Source organism: Gopherus flavomarginatus, chromosome 1, assembly GCF_025201925.1.
Source record: "Gopherus flavomarginatus isolate rGopFla2 chromosome 1, rGopFla2.mat.asm, whole genome shotgun sequence".
In the NCBI taxonomy this organism is placed as follows: Eukaryota; Metazoa; Chordata; order Testudines; family Testudinidae; genus Gopherus; species Gopherus flavomarginatus.
In genome coordinates, this window is record NC_066617.1 from 139,781,191 (window position 1) to 139,798,028 (window position 16,838).

Sequence of the window (16,838 nt, forward strand, 5' to 3'; positions counted from 1 at the left end):
AGAAGCAGGCAGAATCTCACAAGAATAGTAGATCTTGCAAAACTTCTACCACTGAGATAGCAAAGATCTTTCAAGATAAGCTATTCTGCTTTACGTCACTGAAATCTCACAAGAGCAATGCCAGCCTGATTTTTTTCACCATTTCTAGCTGCAAAGATGCATCTGAGGACAGATTTGGGGCATCTAAAACTATTAGGAGGAAACTTTAAATTACGACTGTGCACAGTTGTACCCAAGGGGTGTGTGTGTACAAACACACACACTCGGAGTTCTCTTTGACATACTTCTTCCAGGGTTTATGTAAATCTCTATCCTTTGGCCATCTCATTGGCTCATGTGTATTCCAGGAAACACTCCACAAAAAGGCAACTTTAAAAAAAATGAATCTGGTTTTCTTAAACACATGATAAATCTTTCCCAGATTAATCTGCATAATTCCACAGATTCTAGTAATTTAAAAATAAATATCATCTTTATATCCAGTTCCAGGATATATCTTTCACTCTTCTCATCCGTTCACTTGTTCTCAAAACACTTGTTACTGCTTTTAATTTATTGTTGGCTGGTGCTCTCCCTTTCATCATACGCATGCCTGAAAAAGGATTTGTGTGCGCATCAAGGGGATAATACACTACCAAGGGCCAAATTCTGTTTGTCTTAGTCATATTCTGTGCTGCAACTGGCTCCCTTCAGCTTCTCTCCATGACCTCTGAGCACAGCTCAGATATAATGGGGAATCACAGCCATCCAGATCTTTCAAGATTGAAGTCATTTTATAAATTGGAGACATTATTATGTTTATTTACATATTTATATTCCCAACCATTGTAATTGCTATGTTCCTCATTGTTTTTATTATTTATAATGCATTGTTTGAGCTGTAGAATGTGGAGTTTCTATTTGCTGTCCACAAGCACTGTTCAAGCCATTTGACATATAATATATGGAGATATACCTATGTCATAGGGTTGGAAGGACCCTGAAAGGCCATTGAGTCTAGCCCCCTGTCTTCCCTAGCAGGACCAAGTACTGATTTTTGCCCCAGATCCCTGAGTGGCCCCCTCAAGGGCTGAACTTACAACCCTGGGTTTAGCAAGCTAATGCTCAAACCCCACCGAGCTATCCCTTCCCCCTTGGTTTATTTGTTACAGGGAATATCTCACTGTGGGAAAATGACACCAGTGCTCTGGGATCTTCACTGGCTGGCTGTTGGTTACCAGCCTGACTTTACTATGTTAGTATTGACCTTGGTGCCTCATGCAGCTTGGGACCTACCTGCCTGAGACACCGTCTCCCTCCCCATACTGCAGTTGCAGTAAGCGGAGGTGCTCTCACTGAAGCTCCTTTGACTTGAAAGAGAGGCAATGTCTGGCAAAAGGGAGACCCTAGGCTTTGGAATTTACTTCACTCCTGCCCCCTCTTTGCTCAAAAATAGCCCCAATCCTTTGACTTTCAGGATACGTCAGAAGGCCCATCTCTGTTCCCAGGCTTGTCGAATATGGGTGGGGAGGAGCCAACTCTGGAATGAGTGCTGTAAAGGGGGAGGATTTGTGACTGGAGCACTATTTTTTTCTTTTTTAACAGAGGGTGAGATGGTCGACACTATGTTTATTTGTGCATTTTAATGTTTGGCAAATGTGCCTGGAGCCTTGGATAGATACCTTATTGTCTGTCTATATCAAAATAAATATTAGAGAATAACGGGCCTGACTCTGCTCTGTTCCATTGGTTTTAGGGTAGTGTCAATGCAGTTACACAGAAGCATAGGCATTGGCACACTGAATCAGACAGTCCCACGGTCTGTCTAGTTTAGTACCCTGTCTCTGACTGGCCACCACCAGATGCTTCAGAGGGAGATGCACGAAACTCTGCAGTAGACCAACATGGGATACAGGGTCAGCTCCAGGCACCAGCACAGCAAGCGCGTGCCTGGGGCGGCTAGCCACGGTGGGCAACATGCTGGTCATCGTGAGAGCGACAGTCAGGCAGCATTTGGCAGCATGCCTGTGGAAGGTAATTCGGCGGTAAGCCAATACGGGACTGGCAGATCGCCCGCAGAAATGCCGCCTGACTGCTGTGTGCTTGGGGCGGCAAAAAACATAGAGTCGCCCCTGATGGGATAGTCTAACATAAAATTGGTGTTACAGAGCAGAGTCTGGCTGAATTTCTGTAGAAAAAAAGAAAGAGTTGATTTAATTAGACCTTTCATTTCCCAGGAAGTTAAAAATGCTGTTCAGGAAGCTGAAAGATGAAAGGACTGAAAAAAAGGAAAGTGACTCCAACCACTCAAAGCACCCTCAGCAATGGGATCTCGATTACATGTTGGAACCTTTCACTGGACTGACTCCAGAATACATGGAAATGAGTAAGATCTCTGAGTTCATGAGGGTCTGTTATCTTAAAATCTTGGTTTTCCCCCTTCTCTTTTCGGTGGATTTTAACAGCAACCATTGACACATGTTAGCCTGAGAAAAGATATATGTTTTAAGTGCTGTCTTGGCTTCATGAAAGTTATCTGCAAATGAAGTGGGTGCCGAGGTGCACCATACCAACAGCAGAATAACAGTGGGGCGATGTAGTGTTAATAATTATTAGACTTCCAAAAATATGATTATTTGTATTACAGTCATTCCTGGAGACCCCAAATGAGATTCGAGTCCCATTGCACTCTGCACAGGACACATACATAGTAAGAGAGAACCTCTGCCCAAAAGAGCTTATCTTATACATAAACAAGACAGACAAAGGCTGGAAGGAAGGAAGAATTATTATCCCCATTTTGCAGACAAGGTCATGTAGGATATCTGCAGCAGAGCCTGGAATTGCTCCCAGGTTGCCATGGTTCCAGGCTAGTGCTTTAAAGAAGATTATCCTGCCAGTCAAGCAGTGTGTGCACCCTTTCTCCTCTGCCAGTCACAGTGCAGAAGAGATGGCCATGTATCCACACACACACACACACACACACACACACACACACACACACACACACACACACACACACACACACACACACACACACACACACACACTGGTGCCATTGCTTGTGCTTATGTTCCTATGGTACTTGCACTCAGGGATACAGATTTGAGTATGATTCTTCTCTCAAGCCAGTGTAAAGTGGGTGTAAGTTCACTGAAGTCAGTGGAGATCCACTGCTGTGAGAGGAGAATCAGACCCTGTATGCCTAACATTTTTATACAATCCATAAATATGGGCATACTCTAATTTCCATTGACTGCTGAGTTAATGTTTCCATATGGCTAAACAACTCTGTGATCCAGAGTGTTAGTTCAGTCAGGCCAATACTACTACTGTGACTTCAGCTGCAGTTATTCCACTAATACCACTGGTCTTCATACATTTGAAGGTCAAGAAGCAAGCTCATAACAGCCTCCGCCGCACAACAGAACAGAAGTCTGGAAATAATAAATTCTTAGAAGCATTGAGCAACTTCTATGGAAACAGAATTCATGGTTTGGTGAAAGGTTTTAAACAAAGTTTTGTGCTGTTCCATTGTTTTCAGTCAAGTTACACAGCCATAATATAGAACAGAATCTGGTCCATGTGGCAGATGGACAGTTCTGTTTGCACAACAGAACAAATGGTTCTGTTGTCAAAAGATGTGCTATGCCAGTCATGAACTGGTGTTTGCAGATCTGGATGTCGGCTTTGTGCAAATTGGTGCTGGAGTAATACCAGCAACTCAGGAGTATTCTGTCTGCCAGAGTTTTACAGGAAATGCTCCACCATCAGGAAGCTTATGTCATAAGAATATAAGAACATATAGGGGCAGACCAAAGGTCCATCTAGCCCAGTATCCTGTCTTCTGACCATGGCCAATGCCAGGTACCCCAGAGGGAATGAACAGAACAGGTAATTATCAAGTGATCCATGCCCTGTTGCTCATTCCCAGCTTCTGGCAAACAAAGGCTAGGGACACCACCTCTGCCCATCCTGGCTAATAACCATTGATGGACCTATCCTCCATGAATTTATCTAGTTCTTTTTTAACCCTGTTATAGTCTTAGCCTTCACAACATTCTCTGACAAAGAGTTCCACAGGTTGACAGTGCATTATGTGAAGAAATATTTCCTTTTGTTTGTTTTAAACTTGCTGTGTATTAATTTCATTTGATGACCCCTAGTTCTTATGTTATGAGGAGTAAATAATACTTCCTTATTTACTTTCTCCAGACCAGTCATGATTTTATAGATCCCAAACATATTCCCATTTAGTCATCTCTTTTCCAAGCTGAAAAGTCCCAGTTTTACTAATCTCTCCTCATACGGCAGCCGTTCCATACCCCTAATATTTTTTATTGCCCTTTTGTGAACCTTTTCCAATTCCAGTATATCTTTTTTGAGATGGGGTAACCACATCTGCATGCAGCAGTCAAGATGTAGGCATACCATTAATTTATATAGAGGCAATATGATATTTTCTATCTTATTATCTTCCCTTTCTTAATAATTCCCAACATTCTGTTAGCTTTTTTGAGTGTCACTGCACATTGAATGGATGTTTTCAGAGAACTATCCACAATGACTCCAAGATCTCTTTCTTGAGTGGTAACAGCTAATTTAGACCTCATCATTTTATATGTATAGTTGGGATTATGTTTGCCAATGTGCATTATTTTGCATTTATCAACATTGAATTTCATCTGCCATTTTGTTGCCCAGTTACCTAGTTTTGAGAGATCCTTTTGTAGCTCTTCGCAGTCTGCCTGGGACTTAACTAGCTTGAGTAGTTTTGTATCATCTGCAAATTTTGTCACCTCATTGTTTACCCCTTTTTCCAGATCATGTATGAATGTGTTGAATAGGACTGATCCCAGTACAGACCCCTAAGGGACCCTACTATTTACATCTCTCCATTCTGAAAACTGACCATTTATTTCTATCTTTTGTTCCTATCTTTTAACCAGTTACCAATACATGAGAGCACCTTCCCTCTTATCCCATGACAGTTTACTTTGCTTAAGAGCCTTTGGTGAGGGACCTTGTCAAGAGCTTTCTGAAAATCTAAGTACACTATATTCACCAGATCCCCCTTGTCCACATTCTTGTTGACCCCCTCAAAGAATTCTCGTAGATTGATGAAGCACGATTTCCTTTTACAAAAACCATGTTGACTGTTCCCCAACAAATTATGTCCATCTATGTGTCTGACAATTTTATTCTTTACTATAGGTTCAACCAGTTTGCCTGGTACTGAAGTCAGGCTTACCAGCCTGTACCTACCTAGCTCTTAGTTATCCTCCTTTGGACTCTATTCACCCCCACTTCCCATCAGCAAAGAGAGTAGCATCATTTCTACTACCAAGAGAGGATAGTGACACCAGGCATGAATTTGGCCCAGGATGCACATTAGCATCTGATATGGAATTCCAAAGGAAAGCTTATAAAGGGCTCCTTTCCCATTCTAAGTGTGCATGTAGAATGAGCTCTGAGGAGCATCAATATGAGTCAGCAGAATTCAAGAGGGCAGAGGTGCAAATAATCACCAAATGACTCAATGATGCAGTTCTGGGATACAATCCAACTGCACTGATGCAGGGACAAGAGACTAAAAAGAAGCAGTATGCGGGGATTCCAGGGAATAAGTTAGAGGCCAGAGTGTTCACACTAGATACAAAACAAAATTGCTGCCTACCTCAAAGCACTACTGCAGCATCAAAAGAGGATCCCAGAGGGACCAAGCACAGCACAACCTTCAGGGTAGGAAATCATTCAGAAAAGAACCACAGCTCATCGCACATATGGCAAATTATCTGAAATCAGACATCTGTTAAATATTGTTTGTCACACCTCTGTCTTAAACTACAGACAATCCACTGTAACAAAACCACCTGAATACATGTATTTTATGATACAACATGTGTGTCAGACAAGGCAGACATATTTTATGTAAATATTTTAATTGATGTTTATAATGGCAAGTGCATTGTATCATTCTCTATAGCAGGGATGGGCAAACTAGGCCCACTGGCCACATCCAGCCCGCAGGACCATCCTGCCCGGCCCCCGAGCTCCTGGCCTGGGAGACTAGCCCCGACCCCTCCTTTGCTGTCCTCCCTCCCCCGGCAGCCTCAGTTTGCTTGCTCCGCTGCTGTCGCAATGCTCTGGGTGGCGGTGCTGTGAGCTCCTGGGGAAGCACAGCTGCGGAGCCCGGCCTGTTGGATGGTGCTCTGAGCTGCATGGTGGCAGCAGCAGCCACAGGTGCTCCAGGCAGCGCAGTAAGGGGGCTGAGAGCAGGGGGGTTGGATAGAGGACAGGGGAGTTTGGGTTGGTGGTCAGGAGGTGTGGGCGTGGATACGAGTCAGGGCAGTTGAGGGGGAAACAGAGGGTTGAATGGGGGCAAGGATCCCGGGGGGGGGGGAGTCATGGAGGACAGGGAGTTGGATGGGGCAACGGAGCCAGTCAGGGGCAGGGGTTCTGGGGTCAGTCAGGGGACAGGGAGAAAGGGTTGTTGGATGGCGCAGGTGTCCCCGGGGGGCCATCAGGAATGAGAGGGGGGTTGGATGGGGCAGTAGGGGTCTGGGGGCAGTCAGAGGACAGGGAGTGGGGGGGTATGGATGGGGTAGGGGTCCCAGAGGGGCCATCAGGGAACATGGGGGTTTGGATGGGGCAGGAGTCCCGGGGGGGCAGATAGGAGGTGGGGGCCAGGCCATGACCCTCTCCCCTAACCAGCCTTCCATACAATTTACAAAACCCGGTGCAGCCCTCAGGCCAAAAAGTTTGCCCGCCCCTGCTCTATAGCTAAGTTTGTGGCCAGATCCTTTGATCCTTCAGGGGTGCAAAATGGCCTTAAAGTTTCCTTCCCCAACTATCCTCCCCTTTGCTAGCTGTTTCAAGAACTGTTCTTGCTCACCTGGGGATCTAGCTGTATGTTGCAGTCTTCATTATTTTAACCCCACCGCCACCGTTTTCACATGTGGGACTGAAATGTTCCATGCTTTGCTTCAGCTCAGAGGTGAATTTTGTTTTGAAAGTTTGAGCAAACTCCTGTCAGCAATATTTGACTTATACAAGAGTGAAAAAATATAGACTTTTCCCCTTGTAAATATTTTCAGATGCTTTTATGCTCAGGCATAACTCAAAGATGTCTGCATTTAACCAAGAAATGTTGGATGTTTAGTTAATCCACTCCCAGGCCCTTTGTTTTTATTCATCATCAACAAATAGAATACAAAAAAACACTTTAAATATTTGTTCTTGCACATCTGTGGTAGTAGATGTTGCTCATGTTGGGAGCTACAATGCATTGTCAGTTGTAGCACTAAATGTCAAGTTGCAGCTTTAAGCCTCTGAGAAGAAACCAGACTTCCTGTCAGGATTTTGTGGGAGTGCACCCTGGTGTGGGAGCTCCACCACTCTACTGCACGGTGCAGCACATGTTCCATCATGTCATTCAGCAAAGCTCACTGTTAGAGCTGGGATGAGGTCATGATTCTGCCGTCACCTGTGAACCTTTCTCCTTCCTTACTCTAATGCAGTGCCTGTGCTCCCCACCCCAATTGTAGCCAGTCTGGCCCTAGAACAGAGCTAGGAGTTGGTGAAGAATGCTCATTGCACCCTCTTCTCCCTGTTGCTGATCCACACAGGGCCAACTGTGGCTCTTTTGCCCTGGTCATGCATGCCCCAGGTGGAGATGGACCACTGGAGCATCATTTTTTTTTTTATCGGGATTCCGTGTGGGTGGAAGGGTCTACCTGCATGGAAAAACTTGCAGGCTTAGGACCAAAGTTATCAATTCATAAACAGAGTCGTCATCAGGCTTTCAGCATGCACTTAAAATGGGTAGCTTCTGTTTAAATAATAATGTAGAATGCCTCATTGTGCAATCATTCACGGATAATTGGATGGATACCATGTTTCAAGAGACAATAATCTGTATCCCAGGTGGATGAAGTACTATTCCAAATATTTGTTTCCAGCAAGAGAACTGGATTATGTGGTGAGGAGAATGGCTCATTGTCTCTGTTATTATGCCAGTTCCACAGCAAGCTATGCCCTGCCTGTGGGATTCAAGACAAATGTGAAACAAATGAAACCTAAGCTGCTCCTCCCCTGGCCTGCCTGTTGCTCTGAGTCCATATCACTAAATTCAGCTGTCAGATTCATTGCTGAGTGACTCAGACCACCCACATGGACAGGAAGCACTTTGAGCAGCTCAGCACTGAACCTGTCAGTTGAGATTGTTCTGAAGGGCATCAAGCAGCAATGGAGAGGCCAGGAGCAACTAAATGTAGCATATTTACATTTTTTCTAAATTGGACGCGAGAACATGGCTTCAGGAGGGAGAGGGTGTGGAAATCCAAGGTTGAGGGGGTAGGGTTATCCTCTTTAATTGTTTAAAATGACAGTGTACTTGGGCTATAAAATGAAATGGGGTATCTGGGAAAACAAAGGGGATTCCTGATTCTTTTTACAGAGCCAGATCCTTAAGTCCTTCCCCAGTGTTCATTCTGTCCTTACTCAGGCAAACTACTATTGGAGTCAATTGCTGTTTGCTTGAATGAGGCATAAATAAAAGCTGAATAAAGCTCTCCAGTTTTGGCTCTGTGGGTATGGCTGGTACTCAGAACCCATCCAAATATTGGGGAACAGTCCTCAAAAAAGGACTGAGGGCCAAATGTGTGGAAATATTTTAGGTACTTATATCCCTATTATCAGAGTGTCTACAGCTGTGAGATAGGGAAATGCTGTTTATTCACAATTTAACTGATGGAGAGTGGAGGAACAAGAAAAACAAGTGATTTACCCAAAGTCACACAGGAAGTCGGTGACAGAGCAGAGATTTGAACCCAGGTCTCCCAAAGTCTAGGCTAGGGCCCTAACCATGGGACCCTCCCGCCCTTTAGTGTTTCCTTTGCAGACTTCCATCAGGAGGGGATGAAAGCGAGCTGGGCAGTCTGCCTGCTGCCCCCATTCACAGATCCTGTACCTCTCCTGTATGCCCAGCACAAACCCTCAGAGACACAATCTCTGACATGGGGGTTGCAGAGGGCTGAAGGTGTCCTTTTCAGAATGATGAAGGGGTGGGCAGGAGGCTTTTGGATTTTTTAACATGGCTGGCTGAATTCTAGTTTGAAATGGTGCTAGGATTTTATTGCATTACTAATTATGTGTTATGGTGCCTAGAGGCTTAGCTAGCTGTCTCCTTTGTTGTTTAAATCTAAATAAACTAATAAATAAAGTATGGCAGCAGTATGCATCTGCACAACGTCTAGGTCCCCTGCAGCTTTGCCTGGCTCTCTGGACTCTGTCCTGGGCATTCTGGCTTAATCCAGCAAGCTCTGAAGTCTGTGAATAGTCCCACTGAAATCAGTGGGACTATTCACATGCTTAAGTGTTGGGCTCAGCTGGGCTACAGTGTTATTTAGCACCATTCAAGTTTGAGTCATAGACTCATAGATTTAAGGTCAGAAGGGACCATTATGATCATCTAGTCTGACCTCCTGGACAATGCAGGCCACAGAATCTCACTCACCCACTCCTGTAACAAACCCCTAACCTATGTCTGAATTACTAAAGTCCTCAAATTGTGGTCTAAAGACCTCAAGGTGCAGAGAATCCTCCAGCAAGTGATCCGTGCGAGACACTGCAGTGGAAGGTGAAAAACCTCCAGGGCCTCTGCCAATCTGCCCTGGAGGAAAATTCCTTCCCAACCCCAAATATGGCGATCAGCTACACCCTGAGCATGTGGGCAAGAATCATCAGCGAGCACCCAGGAAAGAATTCTCTGTAGTAACTCTGATTCCACCCCATCTACCATCCCATCACAGATCATATTTACCTGCTAATAATCAAAGATGAATTAATTGCCAAAATTAGGCTATCCCATCATACCATCCCCTCCATAAACTTATCAAGCTTAGTCTTGAAGCCAGATATGTCTTTTACCCCCACACTCCCCTTGGAAGGCTGTTCCAGTACTTCACAACGTAACAACATGGTTCCCTTGGCGCCGTTTCCATGGATTCCCCACTCAGTACCTACTTCTGCCCTGGAACACTTGTTAGGGTGTTCTCTAGCACTAATATAACCTTTGACTGTAGGCACTTTCCTTATCAATTTGTACTGGGTGTCAGGGAAGGGTGACAGACATTGCACCTTATCGCCTTCCCCTGAAAATCAAAAGGGAGTCTTGCCACTGATTTTAATAGAAGCAGGAGTGAACCCTTCATCTAGACTTTAGAAAAGCTTTCCATTAACTGCTACATAAATCCTTGACTCCAAAGCAGGGATGGGCAAACTTTTTGGCCTGAGGGCCATTTCAGGGTTCTGAAACTGTATGGAGGGCGGCGTAGGGAAGGCTGTGCCTCCTCAAACTGCCTGGCCCCCGCCCCCTATCCACGCCCTCCCACTTCCTGCCCCCTGACTGCCCCCCTCAGAACTGGCAACCCATCCAACCCCCCCCGCTCCTTGTCCCCTGACCATCCCCCCCGGGACCCCACCCCTTATCCACCAGCCCCTTGCTCCCTGTCCCCTGATTGCCCCAACCCCTATCCATACCCCTGCACCCTGACAGGCCCCCCTGCGACTTCAATGCTTATCCAACCCTCTCGTTCCCCATCCCCTGACCACCACCCCCAGAACCTCTGCCCCATCCAACCACCCCCAGCTCCCTGTCCCCCAGGACTCCCTGCCCCTTAGCCATGGTGCCGCGCAGTCTAGAGCAGCAGGGCAGGCAGGCGGCTCTCATAGCCATGCTGCCCAGCAGGAACTCGCAGCACCACCCTCCAGAGTGCTGGCAGCATGACGAGCTAAGGCTGCGGGAGGGAGGGGCTGGGAGCTAGCCTCCCCGGCCAGGAGCTCAAGGGCCGGGCAGGAGGGTCCTGCAGGCTGGATGTGTCCCGTGGGCCTCAGTTTGCCCACTTCCGCTCTAAGGGTATTCTACACTGCAGTCGGGAGGTATGACTGGAGAATATGTAGACATTCATATATAAAGCCTGGGCAGGTGCAGCTTTACTGCTACTGTTACTCAAGTTAGCTTTGATCTAGTCATCTAGATAGCTTGGGTACTGGAACAATGAAGCCATGGCAGCACAAGCTTCAGCATGGGCTAAGCTAGCCCTGCAAGTACTGTAATTACCCAAGCTTCTGGGAGGATTTTTACCACCTGCTCTGAAGCCCATGCCATCACAGCTTCACCGTTACCAGAACCTGTGCTAGCTACAGTAAAGCTATCTCAGGCATATCTAGTCCACCTGTAATCCTGGTCTATGACTGCAGTGTAGACATACCCTAACTTTGTCAAGAGGTGGAATCCAGGAGATCAGTGTTCCTGCTACTGGCTGCCCCAGAATTTGGCTCAACGTCTTCATCCTGTATGGCAAGTGGTGGCCCTCAAGTCAGTCCAGTGCAAAGTGATCACCAGATTATTTCTCAATAAAACTTCTGTTCAGAAACCACAACAAAAGATCTTGTAGATGAAAATCAGTGATGACATTATCTCAGGTTTCCCACCTCCATCCCAGTTGCCTATTTCACTGCCACCTACATTTTAAATTCCATCTTCAGGGCCAAAGCATGTTGTGTATGCAGGGAACCTTCAGTGCACAAATCTTTCCCCACCCATAGAGAGAGGCAGAGTTAGCTGTATCCTTTGTAATCATGCAGAGGGCTGTATATACCTCCAGGGATCTGTGAACAGGAAAGGGTGTGGAATGGGAAGGGCGATGGGGGCCATGCATTCTGGAGGCTTGGAAGAATTTCCCCTCAAGCAGGAAAATCCATCAAAAAGAATATGTCTGAGGCACCAACAAAAGACACATCACTAAAGAGAGGTCCACATTTTTCTATAATCTCTATATTGAGGCTGGATTTTAAAGTGTCATCCTGGCATGTTATGTGTAGGCATGTTGTATACATTATTGACACAGAGAAGTGAACTGTACATTCCCCTTAGATTTCCCTGCCAAGTTTGTGGTTGTATATTTCAAGGCTACCGTTTCTCTAAGAGTACTTGGAATGTCACTCAGAATGGGACTGATTTGGCCACCCTTGTTCACTTTTAGTAACACTTCATGAGAAATCCCTCTAAAATCCAGTGGATTACCTGAGGGTTGTAAATAAGAGTGGCAGAATCATGAACAGTTAGCTTCCTTTGAGTCTGATTATGCCATTGAAATAAATGAGGTCTACTCAAAGTGTGTGTGTGTGTGTGTGTGTGTGTGTGTGTGTGTGTGTGTGTGTGTGTGTGTGTGAGAGTGACTGATCTAGTTACAGTGAATGATTTTATTTTGGGCCTGATTCTATGTCCCTGACGTAGGTGGAGTAGTTAGTACTCATGCATTTACTCACATTGAATTGGATGGAGATAGTTGTGTTTGTGCTACTAAACATGCCTGAGGAAGCAGAACTCAACTCTCAGTGAATTTAGTCTCTTTTTACGTCCTCAAATAAAAGCACATAGACTTCAAGCTTTAGTAATCTACTTGTTATTCATCAGTACTCCCCGGATAGTTTAAACAAACACATTTCAGTGTCTGGATCATGCACAAACTATTTGTTTTGACTGTATCATGGAATGTTTTGCTTTTCGTGACAAGTGACTGATCATCTAAGGCCATGTCTACACCACCCCAGAGTTCGGATTACAGGAGGGGAGGGTATGAATAACTGTGTGCAGGGGGGAGTTACAGCACAGCACTTTGCTGCGCGCTGCTATTCACTCCCCCGTAGTTGTACCTGCAGGGCAGTGTAGACAAAACCTAAGTCACATGGCAGTGTTTCTGCTACTTGTTTGGATCATTGAAATTTTAATTTAAAAATAAAAGGAAGGAAATACAGAGATTTCAACATGACCACACAAATATTTCTGGCATGTATCTTTGTATGAAGGCATGTTTACATAATCATCCAGAAGATGTTTGTGTACCTTGAATGTTCCATTATGAACTAAAACATCATTCATGCAGATGTTCCTAGAGAATGAATTAAAATGGTTGCAAATAAATATCACAGCACGTATTTGTGGTTTATACTCAGAGAAATCACTGCACATACTTTTTTACTGATTCCACCCAGCTCTAGCTATGCTAATTTCACTTCAGAACACATAAGGCACATTTTGGTGCTATATATTTTTCTAAGCATTTCAAAGGTTTTTGAGATACTTCTCTAACATCTGTTTTTATTTCCTTACTTCCTTTTCCTGATTCAAACATAAAATATTCAGGAAACTATAATTTAGAGGGTAAGATATTCTTGTATGTTGAAATAGCTCCCATCATGCTATGTTAGGATGATATAACCTTTATCACTAAAGCAAACCATTGACAATGGCAAACCAAGGCCACAATTATCACAGAGATAATGCTTTGTTGTGCAAATATATTGTCAATGGGAGAGGACATGGGGGGACCATAATAAGGCTTGAAATAGGTACACAAAAAATAAGCTGGGTACAAAAGAGATCCTGAGGAAAACAGTTTTATCAGTTGGCTGTGGGCTGTGACAACAGTGCCAAAGGAAATTATGCTATGCTAAGATAATTTTTCTTTTCCATTTTTTTCTGTCCTCCAAAAGTGCAAAGGATATCTGCTGTAATGGACTGAGAGCTTGTACAAGGACCTTCCTATTCTGCTTACAAAGAAGCCACAATGCATATCACTGCTATCCACTCAGATCCTATTTGTAGCACTATTTATATAACAATTCACTAGTTTAATTTTGTTGTGGCTATCTCCATTGCAGCTGTGCAATATGCCTTTCCCAGTCTTTCCTTATGCCACCCTGTGCTACCTTCTTTGGGAAATAAGAGCTCAACTTTATATTAAAATAATGTTTGGTGTTACATTTTACAAAGAGAGGCCCAGTCTTGCATGGTGACAGCGCTATCCAGTCCTGACGTCTTCATTGGGAGACAGTGGTGCTTAAGGCTTCTTGGCAGCTGGTCAGCACCTACAGCATAAGGAGGTCATCATTCCTCAGGTGCTGGCTCAGCTCCTCTCAAGATAGGCCCAAAATGGGCCTGATCCTGCAAGCTGACTGTCCTCTGCTGCTTTTGAAGGCAATGGCAATTAAGGACACTCAGCACCTTGCAACATTGGGCCCAACGTGCACTGTTCATGGTCTTAAATTTCTTGGAAACATTGGGGGACTTTGGAAAAATACATTCATTCCTATAAATTCCACTTTGCAGGGAGAGGATATGAAAATTAGTGTCTAAGTTGTCTGCAGAATAAAGCTTCTTACTTACGTCCAGATCATCCCTGCTCCCATGGGAAGGGCATAAACAATTCAGGAAATGCCAAGAGTTTAAACTCTTGAGGTATTGTTTGCTTGTATGGTGGTAGTGCCTAGGCAGAGCTGTCCCTTGGGTAGGGCGAATCAGAGCGACCGCTCAAGGCCCCGCTCTTTGGGGCACCCCGTGTGCTGGTGCGGTTGGCCGGTGCGGTCAGTCCTGGAAGAGATGAATCCATCATTTCCACCCGGGGCCCCGCACCTCCCTAGGGATTGTCCTGTGCCCAGGGCTCCAATCATAGACCATGCTCTCACTGTTCTAGGTGCTGTACACGAGGCAACATCCCCTCCAGGTAAAAGTATTCCTGGAAGAAATCAGGATTGTGGCCCTTCGATGCCACAGATATTCTTGGATCTGTAGAAATCTTAGGTCTTCTGTGCTTAGGGCAGGGTCAGGCCATCCATGTTATGTTCCCTTAGGGCAGGGTCAGTCCCTCCATGTTAGGCTGCTGTTACTTCCTGAAGCAGGAATGCAAAATGTTATAATGCAATGAACAGCATTGGCTTCTGTTGGGAATTGCACCAGAATGCCCCAAGGTATGGAGGGGGATGATGCCACAGAGAGTGGCCATACCATAGTTTCACTCTGGAGCTCAAACACCTATAGCAGGTAGTTTGCCCAGACAGTCTTCCAAAGGGTCTTGGGAATAGGGGATGTTGCCTCATGGATTTCCCCTCCCTATTTATATGCATTACTTCTCCTCTACAAACAAACAGTAGGAGGCATAACATGGCTTCATTCAAGATAATTGTATTTAAAAGGAAAATAGCATACATGCTACTTTTCCTTTATTAAACTAATATTTACTCTGGCCCACGTATGCAAATTGGAGACCAGGAGCAATATTAGAACCATTATAAAAACACAGTGACAAGCTCTTCTTTCTTTCATAGCCTCAGCTTGTCTGTTGTACTGTTTAACAACAGGACAGAAATGTTTGAAATGGAATTTTATATTTCCTGTAACACACAAACCTCAGCAGCTGATTTCCTGCAGACGTATATTTAATATGCCAGTACAAAGCTTCTCTCAGAAAATATGTCTCTCTCTTCTAGTTATCCAGTTTGGCTTTGTCACACTCTTTGTTGCCTCCTTCCCTTTGGCTCCGGTGTTTGCCCTTCTCAACAACGTCATAGAAGTTCGGCTGGATGCAAAAAAGTTTGTTTCTGAGTTAAGGAGGCCAGATACAGTGAGAGAAAAAGATATCGGTACGTAATGAAGAATCATTGCAATGATGGTAACACCTGGAATTCACCTCAAAAGAGGAAATTAAGATTAATCCTGTAACAAAGCTTTGTTATTAACTCTCTTACAGGAATTTGGTATAACATTCTGAGTGGTATTGGAAAGTTTTCAGTTATCATTAATGTAAGTATTTGATTATGACTTTATGAGCTTATTTTTTCCCTTAAGTTTAATTTAAATTTTGAGCAATACCTACTTTCTTCAATTGCCATAAAATACAATGAAAAACAAAGTTACCCTCCTTGGGTTTTAAACATCACATAATGTTACATAGAATCGGAATTACACGAGGCGTGCATTTACTCATCTTTGTTTCTGAATTATTATGTTTTGCGGGACATGAAGATTAATTTATATAAGAATCATACATTAATGGGCCGGATCCTGCATTTATTAGTCAGGCAAAATTCCAAGCACACCAGTAGAGGACAAAGTCTCATTTATGAAAAATGCTGTATGAGAACTAGGTATTATAATACTTAGACACATTTACGTCATTCTCTGGCAGTGTGAATATAGGTTTGGATTAAGTCAATGTGAATGTAATTTACCTGAGCAGTGTAAAGGAGCCCAGGGCCTTATCTCAAAGAAAAAGTTTTGCCAGTTATGCAGCTATTGTTATACATGTATAGTTACACCAGTATGACTTCTTAAGTAGACACTATGATTCCAATATAAGAGTGGCATTTTTTGGTATACCTTAAACCCCTTCTCAAGAAACATATGTCAGACTGAAAAAGGTCACCTATACCAGAAAAAGTGTGTCTGCTTGGGGGCCAAGGTGTTATGCTGGTTATAACTATATTGGTTTAATTCACATCTTAAGTTCTACTGTAAACCTTTCCCAAGTAGACAAGGTTTTAGTATACATGAGAATCAGGCCCCTGGGGTTTAATCATAATAATACCCAGTACTTTTTTCCCATAGATCTCAAACTATGTTAGAAAGGAAAATGAATATCATCACAGATGAGGAAACTGATGTGCAAAGAAATGATATGATTTGCCCAAGTGGCAGAGGCAGGAATAGACTGCAGATCTCTCACTCCTGGTGTTAAGCCATATCAACAGAACCACGCTGCCTCCCTCAGTTTTACTTGAGTGCACATTGCAGGATCAGGTCCTATAGTTATTTACATTTTCAGATGTACTCTAGTTGCTTCTATTCTCCAAGTGCTTTAATTAAAGAGATAGCTCAGTGGTTTGAGCATTGGCTTGTTAAACCCGAGGTTGTGAGTTCAGTCCTTGAGTGGGACCATTTGGGGATTGGTCCTGCTTTGAGCAGGGATTTGGACTAGGTGATCTCCTGAGGTCCCTTCCAACCCTAGTAACCTATA

At 44.2% G+C, this 16,838-nt stretch overlaps 1 protein-coding gene across 1 annotated transcript in view; it reads left to right on the forward strand.

The window, feature by feature from the left end:
- ANO2 (anoctamin 2) overlaps nucleotides 1-16,838 on the forward strand; it is a 307,459-nt gene that overhangs the window by 279,585 nt on the left and 11,036 nt on the right. Inside the window, exons 19-21 of the mRNA XM_050965225.1 lie at nucleotides 2,217-2,365; nucleotides 15,313-15,465; nucleotides 15,573-15,625. Coding sequence (XP_050821182.1) covers nucleotides 2,217-2,365; nucleotides 15,313-15,465; nucleotides 15,573-15,625 — 355 coding nt within the window. The remainder of the gene's footprint in view (nucleotides 1-2,216; nucleotides 2,366-15,312; nucleotides 15,466-15,572; nucleotides 15,626-16,838) is intronic.